General features: G+C 44.2%; 1 protein-coding gene across 1 annotated transcript in view; it reads left to right on the forward strand.

Annotated features, from left to right (window-relative positions):
* GPC6 (glypican 6) overlaps positions 1-26,260 on the forward strand; it is a 777,821-nt gene that overhangs the window by 747,817 nt on the left and 3,744 nt on the right. Inside the window, exon 8 of the mRNA XM_063336315.1 lies at positions 19,284-19,420. Coding sequence (XP_063192385.1) covers positions 19,284-19,420 — 137 coding nt within the window. The remainder of the gene's footprint in view (positions 1-19,283; positions 19,421-26,260) is intronic.

Genomic DNA, 26,260 nt, shown 5'->3' on the forward strand with positions numbered 1-26,260 from the left:
ACATTCCTGAGGACCAGTTTCCACAGAAGCAAACTGCCCGCACCCACAGACCACACCACTTGGTCTTGGATCTCCTGTGGGTCTCACACTGTGTTGCGGTAGTCTTAGAAAATACTGTGTGTGTGAGTGTGTGTGTGTTTTTGTGTGTGTGTGTGTGTGTTTCCAGTTCAAACAATCTGGGATAATTTGAGAGCCGTGCTGCAGTCCACTAGTGTGGTAGCACAAAACTGAGCATATGTGCCATGACCACGGCATGCAGGTATATGGTTGTACAAGAGAAGGCAAAGCCTGCCCAGGATGGTGTTAGAGAGCTGCACAGGGCAGAGGGTACCACAAATAAGCAGTCTCACGTGCATTGCCTGCTGGGAGCAGTCCCTGGAATGAAGTCTTCCCAAGCCATGCTAGGACATTGTGATGGAGAAAGCACTTGGAGGGGTCCAACACAGTACCAGGGAACAAGTTAACAATTTAGCTCTGTGAACCTTTCGAGGTCCCATGGTTGTGCCTTCTCCTACTTTTATTTAGCAGTGTAGGTCTACCTTCAGTGTCTAGCAGTTAATATTATTAATGCTAGTTTAAAAATGCATGCCTTCACAAATACACTAATTTATAAGTTTTCAAATACAGGAGAAATATAAAGTAGAGTGTGATTGAAAATTTGGTATTATTTTGTGCTAGAATGACTGTGTCCATCTTGGACAAAAGGACTCATATGAGCAATTCCGCTCAGTCTTCCTGGAACTTCACATGCCAGCTCCCTTAGCACACCATAGAAAGCACCGCGACCTATAGCATTCCTGCCTAAGACATGCCAAGAAAGCCAATGCCATCCTGGCTTGTATTAGAAATAGTGTGACCAGCAGAAGGAGGGAGGTGATTGTCCCCCTGTACTCAGCACTGGTGAGGCCACACCTTGAGTATTGTGTCCAGTTCTGGGCACCTCAATACGAGAGAGATATCGAGGTGCTGGAGCGAGTGCAGAGGTGGGCAACGAAGCTGGTGAAGGGCCTGCAGAATAAATCTCATGAGGATTGATTAAGGGAGCTGGGACTGTTTAGTTTGAGGAAGAGGAGGCTGAGGGGAGACCTCATCACTCTCTACAACTACTTGAAAGGCCATTGTAGAGAGGTTGGTGCTGGTCTCTTCTCACAGGTAATTAGCGATAGAACAAGAGGGAATGGGTTCAAGCTGCAGCAGGGTAGGTTTAGGCTGGACATTAGGAACAAATTCTTCACAGAAAGAGTGGTCAGAAACTGGAATAGGCTGCCCAGGGAGGTGGTGGAGTCACCATCCCTGGATGTGTTTAAGACTCATTTAGATGTGGTGTTAAGGGATATGGTGTAAGGGAGAACTTTGTAGAGTGGAGTTGATGGTTGGACTCGATGATCCCAAGGGTCTTTTCCAACTATGCAAGATCAGTATATTCATTGATGTAACCTACGTCCCACGGAGAGTAGATGGCCTGAGGATAATGCACATGCCCCCAGAAATTAAAGTCAATGAGAATTAAACACTAAATACTGGCTAAAATCTGTTCCTGGCTACAATAAAACTAATCCAAATTAGTACTGCAATGCACTACTACTTTAAGTTTCAGTGGCTTTCCTGTTGTGGGGAGTGAGAGGGCTCTGGGGAAGCAAATGATCAGGACATTGATTTAATATCAGTTCTGATTTAAGTTTCCTGCAACAAAGCGGGTTATGTTGACTCAGCCTGTGTGTGTTGTTATTTGGACTCGAGATAAACAAAACAATGGTTCATTAGAAAGACATTAGCACATTTGTTTTTACTTCTCAGGGTTGGAGGAGGGGGGGAAAATGCCTTTCATTTGCTGCTACTTTGAAAATTTAAAACATCGAAAATCCTAGGTAATTTATATATGATGTATTTCCACATCAGCTCAAAATACACTTGATGAATATTACTGCTGGTAGAGGAGCCATGCTTTCACATGGCGCTGCTGTTCGTAAGCAAATTTTCTCTTTACAAGTGGACACACGGATCATTTTGTGACTACTGTACTGCAAGCTCCCATCAGCAAACCTGCGTGTTTGTGGCTTTCACAGTGTCATTACTTTTGTATGTGAAGCATCTCATCAACCGCAAATGTCTGCAGGACTTCAGTCTGCATTGTGGGTATTTTGCACGTGTTATGGGGGAAGATCTCCTGGATTTTCTAGGATGCTTTAGTCCCCAAATATGGATTATTATTTTTTTCAGGAGTACTTTTGCTTTGCTGAGGTAAACACATAGAAATCATCCGTCTGCTGAGAGAAAGTAGGTTAGCTTGCTGTCCCTAAGGATGACAACCAGAGCTATCTGCTACCAGTCCTGTATTGGCAAAATTCTGTTTGTGATGAAAATAAGGTTGGTGAGAGCCATAACGCAGGCTACTGCTCACCATGTTCCAGCAAGACCAGCTCTTGGTGTCTGGAGTCAAACTGATGTAAGGAGTCATTTCATCATGCTGTGAACTTAGTTTACGCAAAATATTTTTTTTTTTTTATTCATTGTAGAGGAATACATGTATCCATTGTACATTCATCAAAAGGAAATTTTAATTCTATTCCAAGAGTTACCAGGCATGTCTTTTTTTCTACAATTGAATCTATTTTTGGTTTATCCGATGGGCTCACTTGACTTGTCCCTGTGCATTATTTTCCCCCTCCCCATTATTATAACCTCTTGTTTCTATTTCTGGTAAGAATAATTTGTGGATTTTTCATACATGTGTGCTACCCTTAAGGGGGTTTGTTCTGTTTACTTTTCTGCGATTTTTTTGGTACTTTCTACCTACTGAATTCCTTTCGAATCTCAGAGAAAAATAAGATCCTAGCACTGATATCTGCTGTTGTCTGATTTTGAAGGTAAAATGAAATCATCTACAAACTGTCCCTAGAATCTGAATCCAGCCTGGGAGGCATCACTGAATCTAACTTGTCGGGTCTTTAAAAAAAATGAAATTATAGAAATTTCATACGGCTTTGTTTTGAAATGAAGATATTTTTCAGAAAGTTATTCGAAAGCAGCAACTGCCATAACCACGGTATTTTAGAACAGTTAACAGAAGTTAACAGAAATATCACCAAGATTACCTTGCTCTGAAATTCTGGTTCCACTCATTGTTTATGAATACAGCGTGATCTTCCAATGGACTGATACAAGAAGAGACTTCTAAAAAAATTATTTTGTGCACAAAGGTTTGTGTTGCTCCTGGAACAGTTTAAAAGTAGGATTTTCAGTGCCTCTATCTTCGAGCCATATTCAAGGGCACCTTGATATAAGCTGCAACCAGTGCTCTGGTGTATAGTCACAGGGTTATTTCTGTTCTTTGGGGAGAAAATCAGGCTGCTGATGCACATGTCCTTCATGGCAGAATATCTGTCTAGAGAGAGGAAAGCAGATGTACGTAGAAATCTAAAAATCCCAAATATAGCCTCTAATAGGTGTGATAATTATTTTCAGGAAAAAGTGATAAGATGCAGTTTAAATCCTTGGAGCACATTGTTCCAACGAATGTGTGGTGTATTTATTAGGGTACTCATAGGATTTATAGCTGCTCCAAAGAAGTACATCTGCTCTATGACTACAGGCAACATTAGTTTCTAGGGAAAGTTTCTTGAAACTTTTTTTAATATGCTTTAACCTCTTGCATGCTGACTTGATATACCTAAAAGTGAGTTGCTCCACTTAGTCCTCACCAGCAAAGGCTAGATGACAGCTCCCAGCTGCTCTGGATGCTCAGGCTGGGGTAACTCCTCTGGCTCGATTCCCAGCTCCAGACTGTCAACACTCAAGTACACATCACCCAAAACCTGTGTAATTCCTGGTTTCTGGGAAAGGAAATCTGGGTGTAAAGACTGGATGGGAAGCACAGGCCTCCAGTAGTACCTGATTTATTCAACCAGGGGTTTCATGACACATCATGGCATGCAGCAACAGTTAAGTGTAAGGGAGTATGTGTCTATGGACATGTATAGAATGACCTGCTGGTCCTGAGAAATGGGTATGCTGAAAGAATAGCCCAACAAAACCTCACGTCTATGCTGCACACTTGGCTTAGTCTGATAGGTACTTAGTGCTTTGACCCATTTGACCCATAACCTCCTGCCCCATAGCTGTGCTCACCCTGGCAGGCTCATAGCTTGGAGGTGCCAAGGAAGAGCTTCTTAAACCACCTCCTATCTCTGTGTGACTGCACGAACACTTCTCCCCTGTTCGCTGTCAGTCAGGTATTGAGACAACCTGTTTAACATCTCACGGGGACAGGGGGAGCACGCACAGGCGGCTGGGTACGAGTAGGAGGCAGGAAGGGTAGTTGGTGGAAGTTGCTCCTGTTCCCCATCTCCCGTGCCTGGCCATGGTGCACCGTGCTCCACGCTCAGAGTGTGGGAGGCTGTCAAGCCTCATCCAGAGGGGCCAGCTCCCCTGCAAGTGTTTACAGATCAAAGCTGGAGCTATCATAACCCTGGGAGATGGTTAGCAAGCTGGACCACAACCTCAGCATTCTCCAACCATGCAGGACAGACAGAGCCAACTCTGAGACAGCTGAAGAGGGAGATTCTGCTCTGCGCAAGGGAAAAAGGAGAGGGGAGAGAGAAGGAAAAAAAGGGGAAAGGGAAAGGGAAAGGAAAAGGGAAAGGGAAAGGAAAAGGAAAAGGAAAAGGAAAAGGAAAAGGAAAAGGAAAAGGAAAAGGAAAAGGAAAAGGAAAAGGAAAAGGAAAAGGAAAAGGAAAGGAAAAAAGGAAAAGGAAAAGGAAAAGGAAAAGGAAAAGGAAAAGGAAAAGGAAAAGGAAAAGGAAAAGGAAAAGGAAAAGGAAAAGGAAAAGGAAAAGGAAAAGGAAAAGGAAAAGGAAAAGGAAAAGGAAAAGGAAAAGGAAAAGGGCCCAATGAAATACGAAGGAATGAACCTCATCATCAGAAGCTGAACCTCATCACCCTTCCCTGAAGCTTCTGAATTCATATGACCAACGCTGCATGACCATTCCTCCTCGCATGTGCCCATTTGTGGCCGAAGATGTGAACTAGTGAGACTGTAACTACCTGCTTGATATTAAGGGCAGAGTCATCAACAGATGTTAGTCCTGATGGCAAAAGACCAGTAGGTCAGGCTGTTACTCAGAAATACCACAGGACGATGCTGCCATTCAGAGTGCTGACTAAGGAGAGGAGGAATGCCAAATGAACGAGCAATCATCACGGTGTATTGCTTAGGATGGAAATCTCAATTAGGATTCTGTACTTCTCCTGCTTCTTGTTCTTCCTCGTGGCAATCATTTTACACAACAGCAAGATGTTAACAGTGCAGAATAAAAGGCATGCTAATAAGTATAATTTTACTTTTTTTTTTACTCCTTGAACACCATATTTGCTTCGTGTTCTTTTTTCCATTGTACGTAGGAATTAAAGAAAAAACCATGATGGGCTGTTTCTTTCCACAGGGCTTTTAAATTTTTTTCAAGCCTCCCCTCTCTGAGCATTTGTACATTTGAGACAAACTGTACGTTTGCTCCCTTTCCTCCCCAGATACCAGGTCCCCTCTAGGAACCTGCTGTTCTCGTATACAAAGATGTAAGAGCAGTGGATAACGGCAGAACAGTCTGTCTGAAACCCATTCTCACCCTTTTTTTTTTTTTTAATCCCAAGCATTCTCACTGATTATAAAAGAACTCTGTTCCTCTACATTTTTTACTTTTCTTTTTTTTTTTTTAAATTCCCTGTGTCTACTATTATTGGCTTTGATGGACAGATGAAGTATGATAGCCTGAGACACATTTGACAGAGCATGACTTTGGCCTGCATAAATTACTGTCAAGGAGTTTTCAGGGAAGTACTGAAGTAAATTTGCAGCGACTAAAAAATGAGTTATAAATTATAGCATAATCACTGCTGCTGAACAATTTGATGGGTAGAACAATTAACTGAGTTGATACTTTAGGTGAGTCCTCATAATTTTTCCTTATATGAGGTGAGTCCTCATATAATTTTCCTTAACCTCTCAAACTGCTCTGAGCCCTTTGGAGGAAAATATTTTAGAAGGGGCATTTTCCCACTCCCTTGCCAAAAATCATATTTCTTTTCTGTCAGCATCGTGTCTTTCCTTTCACAGATAATTCAGAGATGGCATTTTCGGTCTTTCCTCACATATCCACATCAGCTCCTATGGGGGCACAGCTAGGACCCTTCCACACTGTGCCGAAATCTTCCCGGTCTTTTTCTACTCCATGTCGCCAAATCCCAGGCTTTTCAAATGACATCCTTGAAATACTCCAATTAAGAGGATAAGAAAGGAAAGAGTTTGTGAAGCTCAGGATCCTTATGGGATGCTCCTGAAAATATACTTTAGGCAGCGGCCTATATTTTATGCATTCAGTAGCAGCTGTAGCTTTGACTCAGTGAGGGTAAACTCCTCTGGCTGGTGAAGAGCTCCTGACTGGAAAATATCACTGGTTTTATAGCTAAAATAGACAGAAAATGTGAATGATTCTATTATTATCTTTGCCTCATTTGTGACACTACCCTTTGTGAGGCTGCCTTTTTTTCCATTTTGATTTTTTTCTACGCTGTGAAGAAGTCTGAGCTTAGTTTTTATAGACAAAATTGCAAATTTTCTAGATTTTTCACCCCGTGTCTTGTGAAACTGCTTTTCCTAAAATCTGCGGTCTTCACTATTATGGTAAAACAAATCCAATTTTCCGGCCTTTGTGACTATTACTCAATCCCCTAAAACACGAATTCTAGACCTTCTAGATTTTTGAAGGCAAATAAACTGCAGCACTTGCTACTTGGATAATGTCATCATTTCCGTGATAGGCTCAGGACCAGGGCAACGCAGCTTGTGATCCCCGAATGCCCGGCGCGGCCTCGCAGGAATCCTCGCGGAAATGCAGCAGCGGGCTGAGGCGGGGAAGGCACTTTGAAAAAGAGACAAATAAATAACCAGCGTGCGGCCGCCTCAGTCCTGAGGGGGCTGGCACGGAGGCTGGCCTGCTTTTAAGCTGCCTGCGCGCGAGGAGCAAGCATCGATCTCCTGTCCGGCTACTCGCTCCCATCAAGAGGGGCAGCCGACGGGACGCTGCCTACCAGCTGTAGGCAGCTCCGCGGCAGGCAACGCTCGGATTATACCTGTTTGTGCTCACAGATGTCTGTGAAGAGCAGGCAGGGGATTGCCCGGGCTTTGAGGGAAGAACAAGACAAGAATATTTTGCTCTTCTTTGTGAAGTGACTCCCCAGCTATCCATCGCAGATCGATTGCTTCGGGTCCTGTAGCTTTGCTGTCACCACCCACCCTGCCCTCACCAGATGATGCAGAGCACCCTCTTCCTGCATCCCATTTGGACCCCACCGTGTCCCAGGGACGGCATCCTTGTCACCGCGGAGCCGTGCAGCCTGCCCTCCCTCTCTATCCCCTGCGATGCAGACGTCTCTTGCATTAGCACCAAAGGGAAGCAGAAGGGGCAGGCACAGCGAGACGGTCGGTGCCTGGTACCACTCGTGCCTGTGGCAGAAGGCAAGGCTCGACGCCGCTGCTGTCACTGCCCAGCACATGCGGGGCAGCAGTCAGAGCTGCCTCCCCTTTCCCAGGCCCTCAGGAGCAGCGCCCACAGCTCCACCTCCTCCAGCTCTTCCCAGCTCTGTCCTGCTTGCCTTCCCATCCGCACCCTGGGTTGGTGCTTGCCCTTGGTTCTTGGGAGACAAAATCAACCAACTCAGGTCTCTTCACTCGGCAGCATCCGGAAAGTGGCGTGTCCCCCTCAGCAGTGTGGTGACATAAAGTGCCCAGGTGCCAGCGGCACGCTTGCAGTGGCAGGGAGATGGATGGCAACCTACAAAGCCTGCCCAAGAGCCGCAATAAATACTCGAGCAGCAACACCAAGTCTAGTTGCCTGCTGTATTTACCTGCTTGATTTAAATACAGCTTGAGCTATGCTATGCTGTCATGACTGTTAGGTAGACACATCCTTGGAGGAACGGGGAGGCTTATTACCTAAAGCAGTACCCAAGGAGGGAAAATAGGCTTTTCATTACGAAGAAGGTGTTAGAGATGTAGGAGTAATGCTTTGCTTATGCAGTGACTCCCTGTTTGATTTCAAGTCATTTTCTTCCCATATAATTATGTTTCATATATATACATATGTACAAAGTAGGGTTATTCCTTTCTGCTCTGCCTTTTTGTATTTGGAATGAAAGCTCTTTGGGACAGACACCTTCTCATTTAAATTCACACAGTATGCCTCGAATGCTTGCTGCTGTGCCCATACTTCTCCATACAAAATTTCTCCATCGGTGTTTGCTCTTTAAATTGTCCAGATTAGATTCCACAAATGGTCTTGCAGAGTGTATTGAATTTATGGCAGAGGTGAGCGTTGCACCTTGAATTCATACTGCTCACTGAGTCACGAGGCTCAGACTCCAGATATAAGCATGTCCTAACTCTTTTAGCTTCAAAGTGAACTAAAACCTAGGAGGGGTTCATTTCTTGATCCACGATTAGATTGAACACTAATCTTGTAATATCTAAATTCATGACTTTCCACCCGGCCATGGCAGAAAACTGGAAATCGATTAGTCTCGTTAGATTTTTTACTGCTTTAGGACAAAATCTTTTGAGAACACCTCATTGCTTTGCTGTACTTCAAACTGGACTTAAATTTCCTCTCTCCTTTTGGAGTCATCCTTAAGCAGTAGTGGTAGCTGGACCTATACCCAACCTCTTCATCTCCTGCCTACCTCTGCCTGAGTCCCCGGCAGCCCTGAGGAAGCTGAGTGCAGTTGTTCTGTTAGGATCCAGTAATTGGAGCGTTTAACCCTATCATGAAAGGACAAGAGAGTGCAACTCCACATCAGCGGAGGATAAGCCACTCTCTCCTCAGTAGGAAGGCAATGAAAGTCATTAGTATATTGACACAGTAGATTTACAGTACAAGGCGCTCTCTGGCTCTGATTGTTTTCCTGATAAACGCTTTTCCTGCTGAGCCTACTTGCCTTGCCAGAAATGGCCTTTGATAAACATTTCTGTCTCTAAAAGTATTATTCTTTGCATTCTAAATCTTTTGCGGCTTTCATTTTGGACTTAGAAGTTTTAACAAATTATATTTGCATGTGATATAGCACCAACTTGTTGAATCTTCTCTCATCTCTGAAGCACCTCTGAAAATGAAATTGCGCATCTTCCTTGGAGAGTCTGGAAAGAAAATTTGGCAAAAAAATAAATGCAGAACTCCGCATCACCAAAATCAGCATGTGCAATGCCACAAAGCCTTTATGCTGACTTCTAATTCTTTCCTGACTACATATATTCACCACTTGTAATAATACAGGTTTGTATATTTGGATTAAAATAATCCAGAATGCAAATATCCAGGCTATTGAAATCAAGCTCTAGTTTCAGTAAAGCTGAATGACTGGCAACCAGAAGTACTAGGGGAGGGAAATCTACCACGCACTAATTCTGGAAGAAATTAAAATGCAGTATTGGAGGCAGGAGTCTGCACGCTGTGGCTGCAAGTTTGGGGTGTTCCGGTAAAACTTTTCTACAGGTTACGATGCGGAGAAACCCATTTCACCATCTCTCACTTCTTACTCCTCGCAATCGCCCTCCCTTGGGCTTAGCCTGCGGGGCCTGACCTTCCCCCCAGGATGTGAGAGTGGGTTTAAACCTTGATGAGCGCCGGGCCGGGTCGCCCAGCCCTCCATGCCCGCCTGCCTGCCCGCTGCCTTCTGCCCGCTGCCTTCTGCCCGCCTGCCCGGGAATCGCCTCTCAGCATCCCCGAGCAGCATCCCCGCTCCACATCCCCCCGCAGCATCCCCCCACAGCATCCCCCCGCAGCATCCCTGCTCCGCATCCCCGCACAGCATCCCCCCACAGCATCCCCCCACAGCATCCCTGCTCCGCATCCCCGCGCAGCATCCCCCCACAGCATCCCCCCGCAGCACCCCTGCTCCGCATCCCCGCGCAGCATCCCCCCACAGCATTCCCCCGCAGCATCCCCGCGCAGCATCCCCTCCTCACCCCCCGCCCTTGGCTCCTCGCTCCCCTTTTTTCCCCCCCAATTTTCCTCCGCTTTTCAAGGCGGAGAGGAGGCCGACACCTACTGACGAGCCGGCAAAACCGCACCCGGAGAGTGGTGGGAAGGTTCGGGACCTGCCCGGTGCCCCGAGGGGTTCCTCCGGGGGGCCCGTCCCCCCACCGCCCACCCTCCGGGATGAGGGCGGGCAGGGGTTTGCACCCCTCGGCTGCACAGGACGTGCTCAGGGGGAAGGAGGTTTGTATACATAGGAGAGCACATGGAAAAAGAGGGAACAGATTTCCAGTAGTCTTAAAATTAGTGTTTAACGGGCCAAGAAAGGTGCTATAGTCTGATTAGCTAATTAATTAATCACTTCGCAGCATAAGAACGCCTGTCATGGAAGAGCGGGTGCTTCTACACCTAAACTCCCTCAAAAAGAGGTAGTTGGGCACAGAAAAATGGACAATGCCAAAAGATCCCTGAAGTCCATAGGGAAAACTGTACTGGTTCTGATATTGTATGGAAGACATCTCAAATATTTTACGACAGTGTACAGTAATTTCAAAATCTTAAAGTGGATCCTTCATCAAAATTCTCACTTGCATACTCTGGCATTTCATATTTCTTTGCTTTCCTTATTTCCGGCTACATCAGCACAGCCTTTTCTCCATGGCTCTGCCTTCTTTTGGCAAACAGCTGGATGTGCCACTCGTGGTTGAGGGAGAGGAAGGTCAGAAGTCTAGAAGTTTCTGCCATGGTAGCCTTCATCTTGTAGCTGAATCTTGAGTTATTTCAAGGCGTTGAGTGTCCACTGAGAGCTGCTTCAGTTTGGAAGGCAACGGAGCTATGTCAAGAAGTAACCACTAGAAGAAATGAAGTTAAATGTAAGGCTACTTCAAGAATGAAGTACAATTATCCTTCTTGCTCTGCCGTGAAAGGATGTATCCCAGCTCTCGCTGCCCTTAGAAATCATACGCTTCCCACAGCTGCTGGGTGGCTCAAACTACTTGTCTGTTATAGCACACGCAGTTCCCTGTAAACCCGTGAGTTTTAAGACAAGGAACAGTCACTTCACTACTGATACCAGATGAACATTTCCAGGACAAATGAAAGTTTGTATAAGCTTGAAATACTCTATCAGTAATCGTTTATGTAAGCTATTAACATTTTTTCTTGGAGAGATGAAGGACTGTTGACAAAGAATCCATGCTTAATGGCTAAGCCTTGCCATAGAAAAGCCTCTGGCATTTTATCTTTAAGATGCCAGCGTATTTCTGGTGCTACTTTTATACTTAGCTGCAATAAAAACCCGATTCCTCCAAGCACTTTGGATTTGCTTGAATCAGATTTACAGACCAGCTTTTTAGCACCGCTCCCAGGTATTTTAGGAAAGGGGAAAGCTGCTTCAAGTTCCTACAGATTTCCATTTCAGGGCGCTGATGTTTCCAGTAGCTTCCACTTTCCAAAAGCAATGTTTTTATTTACCGGGGAGCCAAGTGCAGTGAACTTCGCCTGACATATACCTACTTAAGGAGGCAGGCTGGTTGTACAAACCAAGTCAAGAGCAAGGGCCAGGGTATATGGGCACGTTTATGGGAAGGAGGAAAAGTTTAGTCCGGGTTGTTCCACCATTTGACAGACTCCTCCCCTTCCTCTCTCCCCAGCCAAAATGAGGGTTAAATGTGGGAAGAATTTAGTGGCAGGCTCTACCCGCCTGTGAGCAATAATGTCAGTGTTTTTATTAAAAAAAAAGGTCTTCATTTGATGATGTGAGGCAGTGTTAAGTTCTTTGCAGAGCTGTGGAGACTGCTGGAGGTAGGGTCTTCAGATGAGGGTTAAGACACAAAAAGATAGTGCCGTAAGGCACATGCCCACTTTGCTTGTACTATTTTTGAGCACGGGGCTGTCAGCTCTGTGTGGTGACAGTGTAGTCCCTTACACGGGCAATGGCACCTGCCCCTGGAGCCAGCTAACATCCAGCGTTGTGGCACAAGTATTGCCAGGCCACAGCTGGCAAGGAGACTTCTGCAAGCGCATGTCGGCATTCGTGCAGACCTGTAAATTATTTTCCTTAAGAAAAACATGCAATAGGCAACTGGGATTGCTTTAAAATGCCCATTTCAGATCAAAGATGAATGCAACAAAATGCAACTAGGTCATCCAAGACAGTACACCGGGCAGTCGCATACACTGGGCAGTCGCATACACTGGGCAGCCGCGTAAAAATCAAAACCTATAGGAGACGGGCCCAGGTCGCCGCAGGCATCTCAAATGGTGCTAGAAACTTGACTGAGTTGGCGACTATACTGCAAATGTAGGTACATAACGTAGCATTATTAGTATGGGAGCTGAATCCACCCTAACTCTTTAAAATTACGTATCTGTTAGTTTGAGAATTCAATAGAGCCAATAGTCATTCTTTACTTACTGTTATTAAAGCCCTTAACTTTTTGCTTGTCAAAGACGTGGATAACCCTTAGAGACAATGAGAGGAAAAAAATCTTTTCATTTCACTTTAAAATACCCTGGTGAGAAAAGTCTTGCTTTGGAAAGTCGCCTAGCTCACTTGTTTTATTTCACGAATTACCCAAGCGCCCATTTGTGCTTTATAACCGGGATTCGGCGTCAGTTTTTGATTAGAAGAGCTGTCATCTGCTTTTCTGTGCAGAAACATGAATCATGAGCAGGCAGTTATCGGCAAAGCTCCGGAACATTTAAAGTTACAAAGTCCAATTTAATAAAAAAAGAAAAAAAAGAAAAAAAAGAGGTGGAAAAACAAGCATTTGTTGCACAAGGAGGCCTGAGTGAAATTCTCAGAACTTATCCGCGCTGAGAAAGTATCAATAACCGTAAAAATTCACAGCCCCCTTTTTAGAACCGCAGCCTTAACGTTTTGTAGGGGAAATAAAGCTTTGGTTAACCTTGGCACTGGGAGACCTCATTAAAATAACAGGCTGTCACTTTCGAGTTTAAAATAACAGGGCTGTCAGTTTTATATTCAGCGGAACAATCTACGGTCTTATTCTCTGGGAAACACCGCGGGCGTGCATGGGGGGGGGCTGGCGGCAGCCCAAAGCCTGGGCAACACTGCCATCTCCAGGAACCCCCACATCCAGGGTGCTCCCCGGCAGCCGGGGCGAGGCGATGCTCCATCCCCGCCTGAATCCGTGCCCCGCGCACTTCGCTGCTTTTTTTCCAAAAAAAGGCTGAAAAGCAATCCGCGGTGGAGCGCGTGGGGGGTTCGGCAGCGGCTGGGCATTTGAATTTGTTTTCGCGAGAAAGTGTGGGAATGCATAATGTATGAAAAGGTAATCTCCGTACAGAGCAAATAAAGTTCTGCTTCGCTTGTTCCGAAGCGAAGCAGGTCGCCCTCGCTGAGGTACCTAAAGTGCATTGAAATTTTGGGTACCTAATGAGCTATTCTGAACAAAAATACGTGTCTAAGCTCCCTACATCTCATCGGTGGAGAAAAGAATGTGCCTTAAAAAAACCTCTGAGAGAAAGAGCCTCTTTAGCTAAATTCAAACACCTGGCTGAGATAGAGGGAGCCCATTTCGGTTGCTTATACATAAGTACCTAGTGCCGTTGAGACATCTATATGAAGATGGCAGATGTAGTAAAGGACATACAGGAGACACATCATTCTCAAGGGGCAGCCCCTAAAGCTTAGGGGTCTGAGTTAACCACTTTTCATTAAACCCAGTTTACGAGGAAAACTGCGTGTCAATTAAAATACCCAGCTGTCCTATACTAACCTGCTTCTGACATGATTCTTGCCCGGACTGTGACCCCCATGTGTAGCAGAGAGATAAACACAACAACCGGTTAGAGACGGTTTATAATATGTGCTTGCTGACCCAGTCCTTTTAAACAAATTGTTGGCCATTAGTCTTAGAATGCTTTCAGATTAAATCCCTAATGGACAGAAATACTGATCGATGTATGAAAGTCCAGCGCAGTTTCCTGCTGGCACGGCATAACACAAATCAGGTCGCGATGACCTGTTCCTTCTTCCTACCTGGCCGTGCCCATGCCGAAGGACATGCTCTTCACCATCCCACACGCGGCTCAGGTGGTCAAGCGCCATATCCATAAATCTGTTACCAAGCTGCCTGTCATTACCCAAGCTCCGCATCATTTTTAATACAGACTGCAAGGGTGCTGGGCGCGTGTGGCTGGGTATGTTAGGCACGTCTAGGGGAAAGCAAGCAGCAGGCAGTGGAAAACTGTCTGGTTTTTCACCTGGAAATAACATGGCATGAAGAAGTGGCATTAGTTAAATGTTGCTTGTGAATTAAAGGGCAAAGGAGTACGTGACTAAAGAAACTACACAGACGTGAACATGGCTTGTGATGGCTACTTTCATGTCTGTTCTCTAAGACAAAACCCCAGGCCTCTTTCTACTCGCTGCCTATAGCTGTTCTGTTCGTGCAATGCATCAGGAGGATACGCTTTACATACCGTCCTTGAAATTACAGCACCTCATCACAAACATCCACTTGAAACACCTTCCACGAGGCTACGCCAGCCACGTACCGACCCCCCGTACGTCATCCAGAGTGGCATCCTGCTACACCAGAGAATCAACGTTCAGTGAGCAGCCAGAAACATGTGTACATTTTTCCAGGGCATAAAGGCTTAACTCCCAATGGGACTTTGCATTGAGGTGTTTCTGAGCGACCCCAGGGAGAAGGTATCGGCAGAAAGGCAAGCTGAGTATTCTGCTTGCATTTCAGAAGGAAAATCTTCCCAAATTGCAGAATAAACAAGAAAAAAAATGCAACGCAAAAACATCAGGAAAAAGAAAAGAAGGTTAATGAGAACCATTTCTTCTTAACACAAGCAAGATTCCACACTGTTATATTTAATTTATTGCCTTGAACCTGGGCCAATTTTGGATGCATTCCACCATCTTTGAACAGTATTTTAGCATCTTCTGATATTCCTCTATCTGCAGGAGCAGGGATTGTATTGGTGGGGGTGATAAATCTGGAAGAATTATGAGATGGACTTGGCAGGGGAGGAGGAGGAAAAAAGGGAATTTACTTTTTAAAAATTATTTTCGGGCCCCCACCTTTAAAATATGCTTTTTGGCCCCCGCTGCTTCTAAGTGCACATTATCCCCCTGCCAAAGGATTGCATTTCCATTGGAAATTAAACCAAAGTGGATTCCATGGGCAATTGGCTGCCCACTTCACAAGCAAGTGTCTTTCTGGGATCTTCCATGCCTCGTAAAATGCAGTCATCTCCCTTTTAGTTTTGCATGGCATTTTCAATGCTCTTTTGAGTTATCCTGGCGAGTCTTTCAATTTATCCAGATGTCCCGAATTAAAACAAGGAATGCTAAGGTCTGATTCCTGCTAAAATGATGGGCTTGCTTTTTAGCTCGCTTCATTACTTTGGAGTGCGAGGTGAGTAAAGACGACAGAAACATTGGTCAGCCTTATTTACCTGCTTATAACTGAGCCCATGCTGGTAGGATTGGAAATGAGCTCATGGATGCTGTTCCAAGTTCTGCTGAGGAATTGCATGACATACCTGACTGCCTCGGTCACATAGGAAATCAGTGGCAGAAGTAAGAAATGAACGGTATTTCTCAATGTAGGGCATGTCACTATACCATTTGCATAACCCTGGATGTGAATTTCTCCTTGGAAATGATGCAAATATTTAACTTTTCTCACCTACACAGTAATGCCTTTCTTCTGTTAGCAGTTATAGATGAAGGCCAGGCTATTTTAATATCCATTTCTATATGTCCCCCAATAAATTAAAAATGTAATGCTTTACGTGGCTCTTGCTATATCCTTTTCCTCATGAGAGAGAAAGTATTGCAATTCAAAACAAATTTAGTACCTTCAAAGCAACTGAAAAAAAAAGTAGTTCAATATAATATCAGGGCTACGTCAGGAAGATAGCTAGGGAAAGTCAGGCTCACTACAGCCACAGGGATCCATCTGTCTTAATCCGAATAAATCTCTGCTAGAGAAAGTGGAAAGGAAATATGTAAAATATCAGAATTGCATACGTCTCGTGTTTAAATGTTTCCACAGAAGTCTAACCGAGCTTGAAAGTTAATCTTTAATTCAAAGAATAGGAAATACCAAGGAATCATTTACAAGGCCACAGATCACTAGGGGGATACAGTAGTCTGACTTTGTAAATCACAAGCAAGCAATGTTAACTGAATCCTTAGTGGCTTTTATCTCATTTTCAAGGGACTGTACATCTGTTACATATTTTTTAAATGCTGGCAGTGATCAAAACGATGTAGAGAGGAACACACGTAACCATGGGGACTAATAAGAGGCTTTCTGCGGTCATGCTTGAAGAAATCCCAGAACTGAAGCCACCGAAACCCACAGGCAAAAGTTTTACATGCTATGGCAGGCGTTACATCAACTAATTCTATTCTCCATTTAAAGTTACATTAAAAGTACTCCAAAGTCGTTGCCTGCCTGAACGTTCGTCATGCAGAAGTGAACGTGCCCATCAGGCTACTCCCTGAAAGAGGAGGTGAATCAATGAGTGTTGGTAATTCCTCTTTCAAGGCCATCAGAAACCACGCTGAAGTTCCAGAAAGCCGGTTTCAGGCTGAGGTTCAAGGAACTTTTTAGGTAGAGGTGTGAACTCCACTGCCAAAACCTGAGAGGGTTAACAGAGGTCCAGTCACACAGCGGGAAAGAGCAAGACTTCTCAGGCTGAGTCCACAAGTTGTTTAAAGGTCGACGGTGAAATGATGTAATGGGGAGGGGGGGGATAGCTATGAAGGGAAATATCCGAGGGGAACAAAAAGTGTTAAAATGCACCTGAATTGGAGGCATCTAGAGAGGTCTGCAAATGGTAACCTTTCCCTAAGCTGTAGTCATTTTTGCTATTGCTGCTTTTCGTGAGTTATGTAAATGTCTCCCTCTCCCGCAGGCTCTAAAATGGGAATGACACCTCAGGGGGACGTCTGTGAGATTTAATTAGCTGTCATTTACCAACAATCTCTGGTGAAGTAAGACCATCTTACTTTACCAGGTGCACTTCTGAAATGCAAAAAAAAAAAAAAAAAACCTTTATTGTTAGGAAATTTAATGATCTTTTGTCTATTTACAGTACACACATAGAGTATGTAAACATCATTTAATATCTTCGGAAGTGATTGGGGAATGGGAGTTCTCATTTTGATATTCAGGGAGTATCTGGGGAGCGTGTGCCGCGTGAGAGCTGTGAGAACCTCTCTCCATTCTTTTGCTGACTTCTATGAAAATACAAGGTTTGTACTCCAAATTATAGCCCTTGCAAGGGCCAAGGGAGGAAATGCCTTTCTAATGGGTGTTGACCCATTTGTGGTTCAAAACAGAAGTCGGCAAGTCCTAGAGCAGCAGCTCTAATTTGATTACAGTGGAAATCTGAATATAATTCTAAACATCTGAGTTATGCATAGCTTAAAATAACTTCCAGATAACAATGAAGTTACTGCTCTGAAAACTAATTACTTGCCACTGATATCAATCAGATTGCTCGTGTAGTTATCCAGGCACAGGCAATAAATGAGAAAATCTGCCCCCTGGGCTCTCGTGTTCCCCAAGGTTATATGAACGGACCCTTCTCCCTACAAACTCTTTTTCCTATATTTTCTATGGGATTTCTCTATCTGATTTACTGCACTGTGGCCTAACAGGGGTTTACACACCTCTCATGAATGCTAGCCACTTTACCTGAGTTGCTCGTGGTGGTTCCCTGCACCAGTGGGGACCTTGGGATTTCTACTATGGTTCACCCAAAGACCCCGGTCCCATGGACCAAAGACATCATATAGGACAGGCATCCTGAGACCATCCCCACTGCTGCTGAAGGCTTGTCCATGGTCTGTAAACTGGAATTTAATTTTTGGCTTGACAGGGCTCCCCCGTTGAGACTTTAAAGGCTTGTGAATCCTGCTAGCATCTCACATGAAAACAGAGCAACCAGGGCTTGGCAAGGGGATGGGGAGGAGATTTATGAGGTGTCTGTCATGGCAAGAAACACCATCAACAACTCGTGCAGCCAAATACCATCCTACTTTTCTTTCTCACAGATGAAAATGCGGACGATGCTTCTGAAATAACATCCTTGGCTGTTTCTCTCTCCTGGCTTATAAAGTTACATTCCACAGAGTTTAAGCACTGCAAAGCAGCGTGGGCCATTTGCTCGGAGAGCTATCATGTCTTCAGAACAAAAGATAAAAGAGATAAATAGCCAAGTACAATATTGTACCTCAACAACCTAAAAGCCAATCTCAAAACTGAATGGAAGAGTGGAGAGCTTTTATTTCTTGGGTTTTAAAAGAATAAAGCTCAGCGATTTCCTCTGAAAGCTATTCAACAAGCTCCCCTAAATTCTATTACAACTTCAAGTGAAATGTATCTGTTTCCATAAGAACAACAGTGGCACCATTCATCCTTTGTAGTCCGTCCTTTGTTGTGTTTTCTATCTGTTCTTGTAGATTTTTCCACTTTAGTAAACCAAACGCAAAACAAGAACAGATAACATTTTAGCCAGAGCATTTATTTATTAAGCTGACGCTGGAAATTCAGTTTGTTCCTGCTTGCTGTCTGAATCATGCCAAATTAAGTTCTTCTTCAAGGAGTTTGTAACGTGAAGAAACTGCTTCGATGCTGTCCCAACATTTCTTGAACGTGAAGTCTGTATCCAGCTGCAGATATTTCTCTACACCTAGCAGCGAAGATGGATATAGTCTCTGCATGCGTGTGCATACACAGACTTCTCGCTGTTAGTGAGATCCAAATGTACTGCAATGTATTCAGCCTGTGTATCTTAAATCTGTTCAACATCAGCTCTGCGCTGCATGATTTTTTTAGAACCTGTGCATGTAGCTCTAAATATAATATTTATCCAAGGCATGACCAAGTTGGTGGGTGAGACATTTTATCTGGTGTTCACTGTTTAACTGAATTTACATTCAGCAGACTGTGAGGCACATTAATTCTTTGAAAGATGTATATTTAGAAAACCTTAGACAAATGGAGACTAGAAAGAGCAAGATGTAACATGCTTTTATTAATGTCTTGCCGGTGGAAAAAGGTGACTTTGATTATTTGTACTCTCCAAACCCAAATGCTGAGTGCCTTGCTCATAAATACAGGAATTTAAGTTTTAGCACCTTCAGCCCTTTTAACCTTCACCATCATCACCATTATGGAATTAAACAAGCTGTTATTTGACACGATAGTTGGCATGGCTGACATTTTTAACCTGTTTTCCCTCTCGCTGTCTCTTAATCAGGTAACAGACATTAAAGAAAAGCTAAAGCTCTCTAAAAAGTTCTGGTCAACATTACCCTACACAATCTGCAAGGATGAGCGAGTGACAGCCGGTCCGTCAATCGAGGAGGACTGCTGGAACGGCCACACCAAGGCCAGGTGAGGTGGACCCCTCTCCACCGCTCTCTGTCCAAATCCCCATCCCATCCCGAGGCAACCACAAAACAACCGTTCATACAAGTGAAACGGGAATGGGGACAACACATAATTTTCCACACGCAGCTTGCAGCCGAGGTTACGTGTTGTCAAGGTGCCATTAAAGCCGGAGCGTGAGCCAGGGTAAATGTGCACAGCGTGTCAGCGTGTGAACACAGAAAACGTTCGTTGGTTCAGCTCCAGAAGGGTAATTTATACCGAGATTTCAAAGAGCTCTTTAGCTCCATTTAGCATCCTTGTGTTGGGACTGACAGCTTGTGAAGCAATTGCACTCTCGGGATATCATACTGGGATGAAACAGAAATTGGAATTTCGGCTCTGTTTGCTATTGGCTGGCAAAGCTTAGGGCTATTTGCTGCGGGGAAAAAAAAAAAACAAAAAAAAACCAAAAAAAAAAACCCTGACAAATAGCCAGCAGAGAATAAATGTAACACTCCTACTTATCTTGTGTAGAAGGCTTGACCTTATGTTATTTCATCAGAGATACTGTGGTCATCTGCCCTTGTTTGTGATGAGTTTTCTGTGAGTTTTAATTTTGAAGTTTGCTTGGCTCTGGCTGTGGCAGGGCTGGAGCTGGCAGATGAGCAGGTGTCCCCAAAGGTCCCACTGTGGATTCATCAGCTGACAGAGGAGAGGATCTCATTATCCCTGCTGAGAAAGAGAGAGAGGGATTGGCTCAGGGTGCACACCTGGGGCAGTTGGGTTCCAGGTCTGTAGCAGTGGCTTGTGCTTTTTTGGGGACAGGAGGAGCTGAGAGGTTTGAGTGTCTGGTGAGTGCTGGAGAGCAGTGATACTCTCTGGTACTCAGGGATTGGAATCTTTATTTTCCTTTTACCTGATGATACAAATGAAGCCAGAATACAAAAATGAGCCAATAACACGTTAAAAAAAAGAAAAAAAAAAGGAAAAAAAAAAGAAAAAAAGGGAGGGGGGAAGTGAGACAAGCACATAAGATATAAAAACTCAGTGAAAATAAGACAACATAGGAAAAACCTGTTAAATGCCGTTTTGCATGGATGGATGGATGGATGGGCGGGCGGATGGACGGATGCATAGGTAGATTGCACCTACTCCAGCATCTAATAATTTTTATAAGAAGCACACTTTACAGGGGGAGGTTTTGCACTGAACCCACTCCCTTTTTCCTAGCCTTACTACATAATGCTCAAAAGAACTCATTTCACAGACGAGAGCAGAGGGCTGGTTGGGATGCTGCTAGTCCATTGAACCCAATTTGAGACACACGTGAACAAATCCGTCCAAAAGCGTAACTGCTCCGTTCCTAAACCCCAGATCCAGAGAAAGCCCCTGGGAACCCTGAGGAAGACAGCTAGGAGGAGTGTCTGGCTATTACAGGACTCATCACAGAGGAACAGTGCGAAGAGAGAAATAAAAATGTGTTTTTATCTTACCCTATTATATCTCTTCTTGTCGGTGGGCTTTCTAAGATATGACCCTGGGCCGGTGTGCTGCAGTGCTTAAATGGAGTTTCCAGGCCTCCCAGCTGGATGCTATACATCACATCAGGATGCATGCATTAATAAGAGATATATGCTACTCTTTCTACAAAAGAGCAGTCAAACCTGCTGATATCCCTCCTGGTTTCCATGACCAACGCGAATGTTTGTACCACGGCTGGCCAATACTCTTCAGCTCGCTTCTGCTCCTGTCCTGAAGGGTCTGGCACAACTTCCCCGTTTGTGGGGAGTTACGGAGATGCGTTTTACGCATGTAGTTTTTCACCCTCCTTTTGCAGTATTCATCTTATGAGAAGCCTGGTTATTTTCATGATGCCTTCTGAGATTAATGTTCAGGAGCCTTTGAGAAAAGCTATCATCTGCTGATAATCTCCTTGATTAATTTAACACAGGTATTTCACTGGATGTGGAATCACAGCTTCAAAGCGTCACCTGAAAATAATGGTTTCAGCCACTGCTCCTCTGTCCAGTTTCTATTTCATATCCATTCACAGAGGAAATGTACAGTCATAGTCTTAATAACAGAATGCAATAAATTCTTCAGGTGGAGAGAATAGTAATAAATCAGAAAGATACCATAGAATGCCATGGCCTGTATATGAAATAATATAGAAAATATTATTGAAAATAACTAGCTTTAGATGCAAGATCACCTCTTGGCTGGTGAACAAGGACGTTTACTGCAGCATAAAGAAAAAACATAAAAGTTTCCTTGGTCATACTGATTAGTATCTGATATCGAATGCTGGTTCAACAAGAACAAGGGTGGCAAAATCTGGCCAACATGCATATATCTATTTGTGTTCACTGTGTCACCCATCATAACACTCTTCACGGTGCTATATGAAGAGTTGCATTTTGAATTCCAGAGAACATGACAACAGTCCATTACAAAAAAAGGAAATTTAGCCACCTCCTGCTACCCTAGACATCAATACTAAAGACAATATGGTGTTGGCTACTGTTGGGAAAGGAGGTTGTTGCTGGTTTTTGATCAGATTTTGTGGTGGGATAAAGAATGAGAAACTTTGAATTGCCAGATAGATATTATGCCTCATGTTTCATTTTACACATCACTTTTCGATGCTGCTTTTACAGGGGAAAAAAAGTTACGAACCCGAGATCACAGAAAATGAGAGCTAGGCTTTCTCCTGAGAGAGGCATTACACCAAGGTCACTTGTGGCTATTACACTCCCCAGACATCACTTTGCTACCATGATTAATTTACAGCGACACCAGGTCGCCAAATGAAGGTCACCAATTCTCAAATAATCATGGGGTAATGGAGTCATCCATTTGGCGTTCTGGAAGGGTGCACTTGGCTTGCTGCTGATCCTGTACGAAGAATGGTTTTAATCAGGCCACATCAGGCAGAAACCAAGTGCTGCGGACATGGGAAAACATTTGTTAGGTGGATGAATCTCTTTTTTTGAAAAATCCACGTTAAAAAAGAAATAATAGCTACTTCAGACAAAGTGCCTTCTTTTAAGAGAGATGCCCAACAGAACTTCCCCATCATATCTGTATTCCCAAAAGAACGTGAACATAATTTTATGTTTAAAGAATTAATGCCTGCTGCCAGAGGCACAGAGACAGATTTTTTTAGAGATATTTAGGATCATTTATCCTATTTTAGGATCATTTATCCTATTTATCCTATTTTAGGAATACTTAGGAACATTAACACCACACTTTCAAAGTTTAGCTCCTTCCCTATATATGCAGATAAAGTGTTAAAAACAGCTTATAACCTCTTCACGAATAGATATTCTTCAGAAATTAAGGAATTTTCCCAAGAACGGTGGAATTCAGGCTTTAGGACTTAAACCAAACCCAAGTTATTAGCCCTTGAATAAGTGACCGTTACTGAAGTGAGAACAGTAACCAGCAAGGCTTGCAAGGAGAATGAGTTGAATGGCCTTTACCTGGAGGTAGGCAAAGATAACCGTTTAGCGCCACTAGCAAAATTGTGAATAAACCACTTCTCAGTAAGTGCAAAAACTGCCTATTCGTAATTGATGTCTCCAGTTTATTTTTTTCAGCTTCTTCCTTCCAACAAACTGTCAGGCGAGCCATTTTCTCCCTCTCCTTCTTGTCTCCTCAAGCTTTTCTCCAAGACGGAGAAAAAAAAAAAAAAAAAAAAAAACAACACCACACAACCTGAAAATATCCTGTGGGGATTACCTCCTGAGCAAACAGAATCAGACGAGGTGATCTGGTTAGCCAAACAAGCCAATTTTCCACTGCACTTATCTTTCTGGACCAGATGTGAGTGCCTACCCCCAGCCCAGCCGGAGAGAGCCTGTGCTGTATTTTGTACTCTGTTGCCTACAATTCTGTGCACCTGGAAAAACTCCGGTACTGCCTAGGTGGGATGCTCCGGCCGTACTGTAAGCAGCTGCTGCGGCAGCAAAATATGGAGGATGCTGCCCTTTAAGGCAGATGTCTTTTAAAAACCAGAAGATTCCTCCTTTCGTTTGTTGTTGCTTTTTTCATCACCACAGTCTTTATATAAATGACCTGAAAGCTTCATCGGTCATTTTTAAACTTGAAAAGGAAGTAGATACCCTGGAACATTAACTGAATATTAAAAAAAAAAAAAAAAAAACAGTGGTTTTAAATAGGCTTTGTGGCGCTTGGCTATGATGTGCCAAAACACAACTTTGTTGTGTCTGCTGAGACAAGCAAGAACTGTGGAAAGGCTAAGAGGAACAGAAAGCATTAATATTTTAGAAAACAATGTAAATTACACTAAAATCCTGACACAGCTGAGCAAGGAACAAACAGCAGAAAGCTAACAGTATTGTTCAGCTTCTCTATACTCAGAGGGCTAAGAAAGCTAATTTTTTTTTTTTATTTTTTTTTTTTTACCGGGAGAATGCAAAGAACAGACACTGATTCAGGTTGGCACCACTTCTTCTTTTCATTTATAATGGGCATACAGTTCTTGTAACGGCCAGGCGTACAAAGAGATCATTAACGTGAGCAGAAGCAGCAGCAAAGCCTAAAATTCGCAGGGGTGTCTCCACTTACAGCACTGCAGCGAAAGCAGCTGTGTTCAACAACTTTGCCTAGCCAGCAACAAATCTTCTGTCAAAAAGTGGTCCCAAGACATGGCTTCCTATTCGGTGTGATTTAACCCTATCCCTCGCCCTCCTTCCCCATCAAAATGCTTTTGTCAGAACATGTGCCGGGCTGCCTCTCAGAGGCTGTCACTCACGAAACACCTTGGGCTGCGTGTTCCCGTATCTGTACCAGTCCTTTCAAAAAGGGAAAACAATTCAAGGATATTTACATTCAGTATGGGCTTTTCTGCCTTTCTTTTCTCCCCCTGAGGAAGCAGGTGAACTGGTACAGTAATGAGGGCAGAATCCAGCTTCACATTCAGACATGTAAATTCATGCATTTAAACATAGATGCCTGCGGGTGAGACAACAAGGAGTCATTTGGGTTGCCCAAGCAAGAGTAGTGTCATTTGAGACTCTCCGGTACATCTGAGATGAGTATGACACAGGACAATACCTCCCACCTGAGGAGGACCAGACCCTGGGCAAGAACTGCTAGAGCATTTTAAAAATCACCAATGTCAAGGTGCCTGAAGAGAGCCCCAATATCTGGTCAGTGAGGCAGTTTTCAACTGCCTAAACGCTCTTATCTGCTGATACGTGAGATGGTCTGAATGGTCAAGGCATCTTCATGGAGCTGGCAAATAAGGCACTGGACCTATGGGATATTCAAACCTTACTGGAGGGGCAGCAGGACGCCAAGCAGCATATCCCTTGGTGGCTGAAGTGGCACTCAGGATTCAAGTCAGCTGCCTAAAGAAAGACACCTAATATAATTTTAGATGCCCCGGATGTACAAGATCTCCACCTCAAGCCTGTAGATATGATGCAGGACCTATGGGAAAGCCACACCTTTCAGGGCTAGTAACAAGAGGAGGAGGAATAACAGAGAGCATTCAAATGGCACCAGATGTCTATGTTTGTGCAACTAAATCCCAGCAGATGAAATCTAACAAACTAGTCATCTGGCCAGAGGCACGTGGGACTCCAACAGCTGTCCCTGCTCCATTGACGAATAAACTGGCTATTTTTGACTGGATCTTGTGTTGACTAGATCTGGCGAGAGCGGGACTCTGCTCATAGGCAGATACTCGCATTTAGACATACAAGTTTTGGCATCTGTATAAACCTAAAGATGAATCCTCAGCCTCTCTCATTCTTTTGCTTTTATGCCCTAACGCCAAGAGGCTCAGTCGCCTGGTTGGGTTATTCACCTAAACTTTAGGCAATCATAGGGTAATGAATTTCTTGTGACCCACATCCAGTCCGGCTCCCTTACACATCTAGGTGAGGTGCACTGGACTGTTCTCCTGAGAAGTTAACCCCTCCAGGCCAGGAGTGCTTTGGGGATCACCAGATCCTGAGGCAGGTACTGGGGGGGGGGGGTGGGGGTGGTGACAGATCGACTGAGTCACTTCCTATGACTGAATGGGCTGGCCCGTTTGCAGTTAGGTGGTCTTCAGAAGGACACCAGATCTATGCTGATCACAGCACAGAACATGAACCTCAATAAAAAGCACACACCAGAGCACTCTCTAACTGCTTTAAATCTCCAAACTAACTCATATTCTCTCCACATGAAAAGCTTACTAAGAAGTCAGTACATTCTTCTTTTATTATTGACGATAAGACAAGCTGAAATCAAACATAAATCAGTCAAAGAACGCCTGTGAACCGCCGTTCAGAGCTAGCCATAGCTTCTCATGGATGGCTTGCAATAAAGAGCAGCTAACCCTTCATAAACAAGGGAAGCAATCCACCACTCAGCGATTCCAAATCACTTCTAGCTGCTAACATCTATGGCCATTGTCATGGACAAGGTACCAGGCAAGATGGACATCCTCTCTGAGCCGGCAGGGCAATTCTTACAGTCTTACTTTTTTTAATCAACTGCACCTTGAAATCGCTGATTTACTTCTAGGCTGAGCAATTTATCTACAGCAGCCATTTCATTTGTAGAGACGTGTGACAGATGGAGGTGCTGTTCCTTTGCAGCCCAGAGCTTCCCTGCGTGCCAAGGTCTCCGTCCTGCTGCCTCCAGGCAGCTCTGCAGAATTATTTCCAACAGCTATCTTTGGTGATTCATAACGCTGCGGTCTGCGGTCCTCCGTACTAGGCGGGGTGGCTCTGAATTCTTACCGTAGTTAAGCCTGTACCACAGGAGTCTGGATGGGATCCCTACAGGATTGTTGTTTCTTGTTATGGCACTAGTGAAACAACAGGAGCCGCAGTTTGAGGC

The sequence above is a fragment of the Chroicocephalus ridibundus genome, chromosome 1 (assembly GCF_963924245.1).
Source record: "Chroicocephalus ridibundus chromosome 1, bChrRid1.1, whole genome shotgun sequence".
In the NCBI taxonomy this organism is placed as follows: Eukaryota; Metazoa; Chordata; class Aves; order Charadriiformes; family Laridae; genus Chroicocephalus; species Chroicocephalus ridibundus.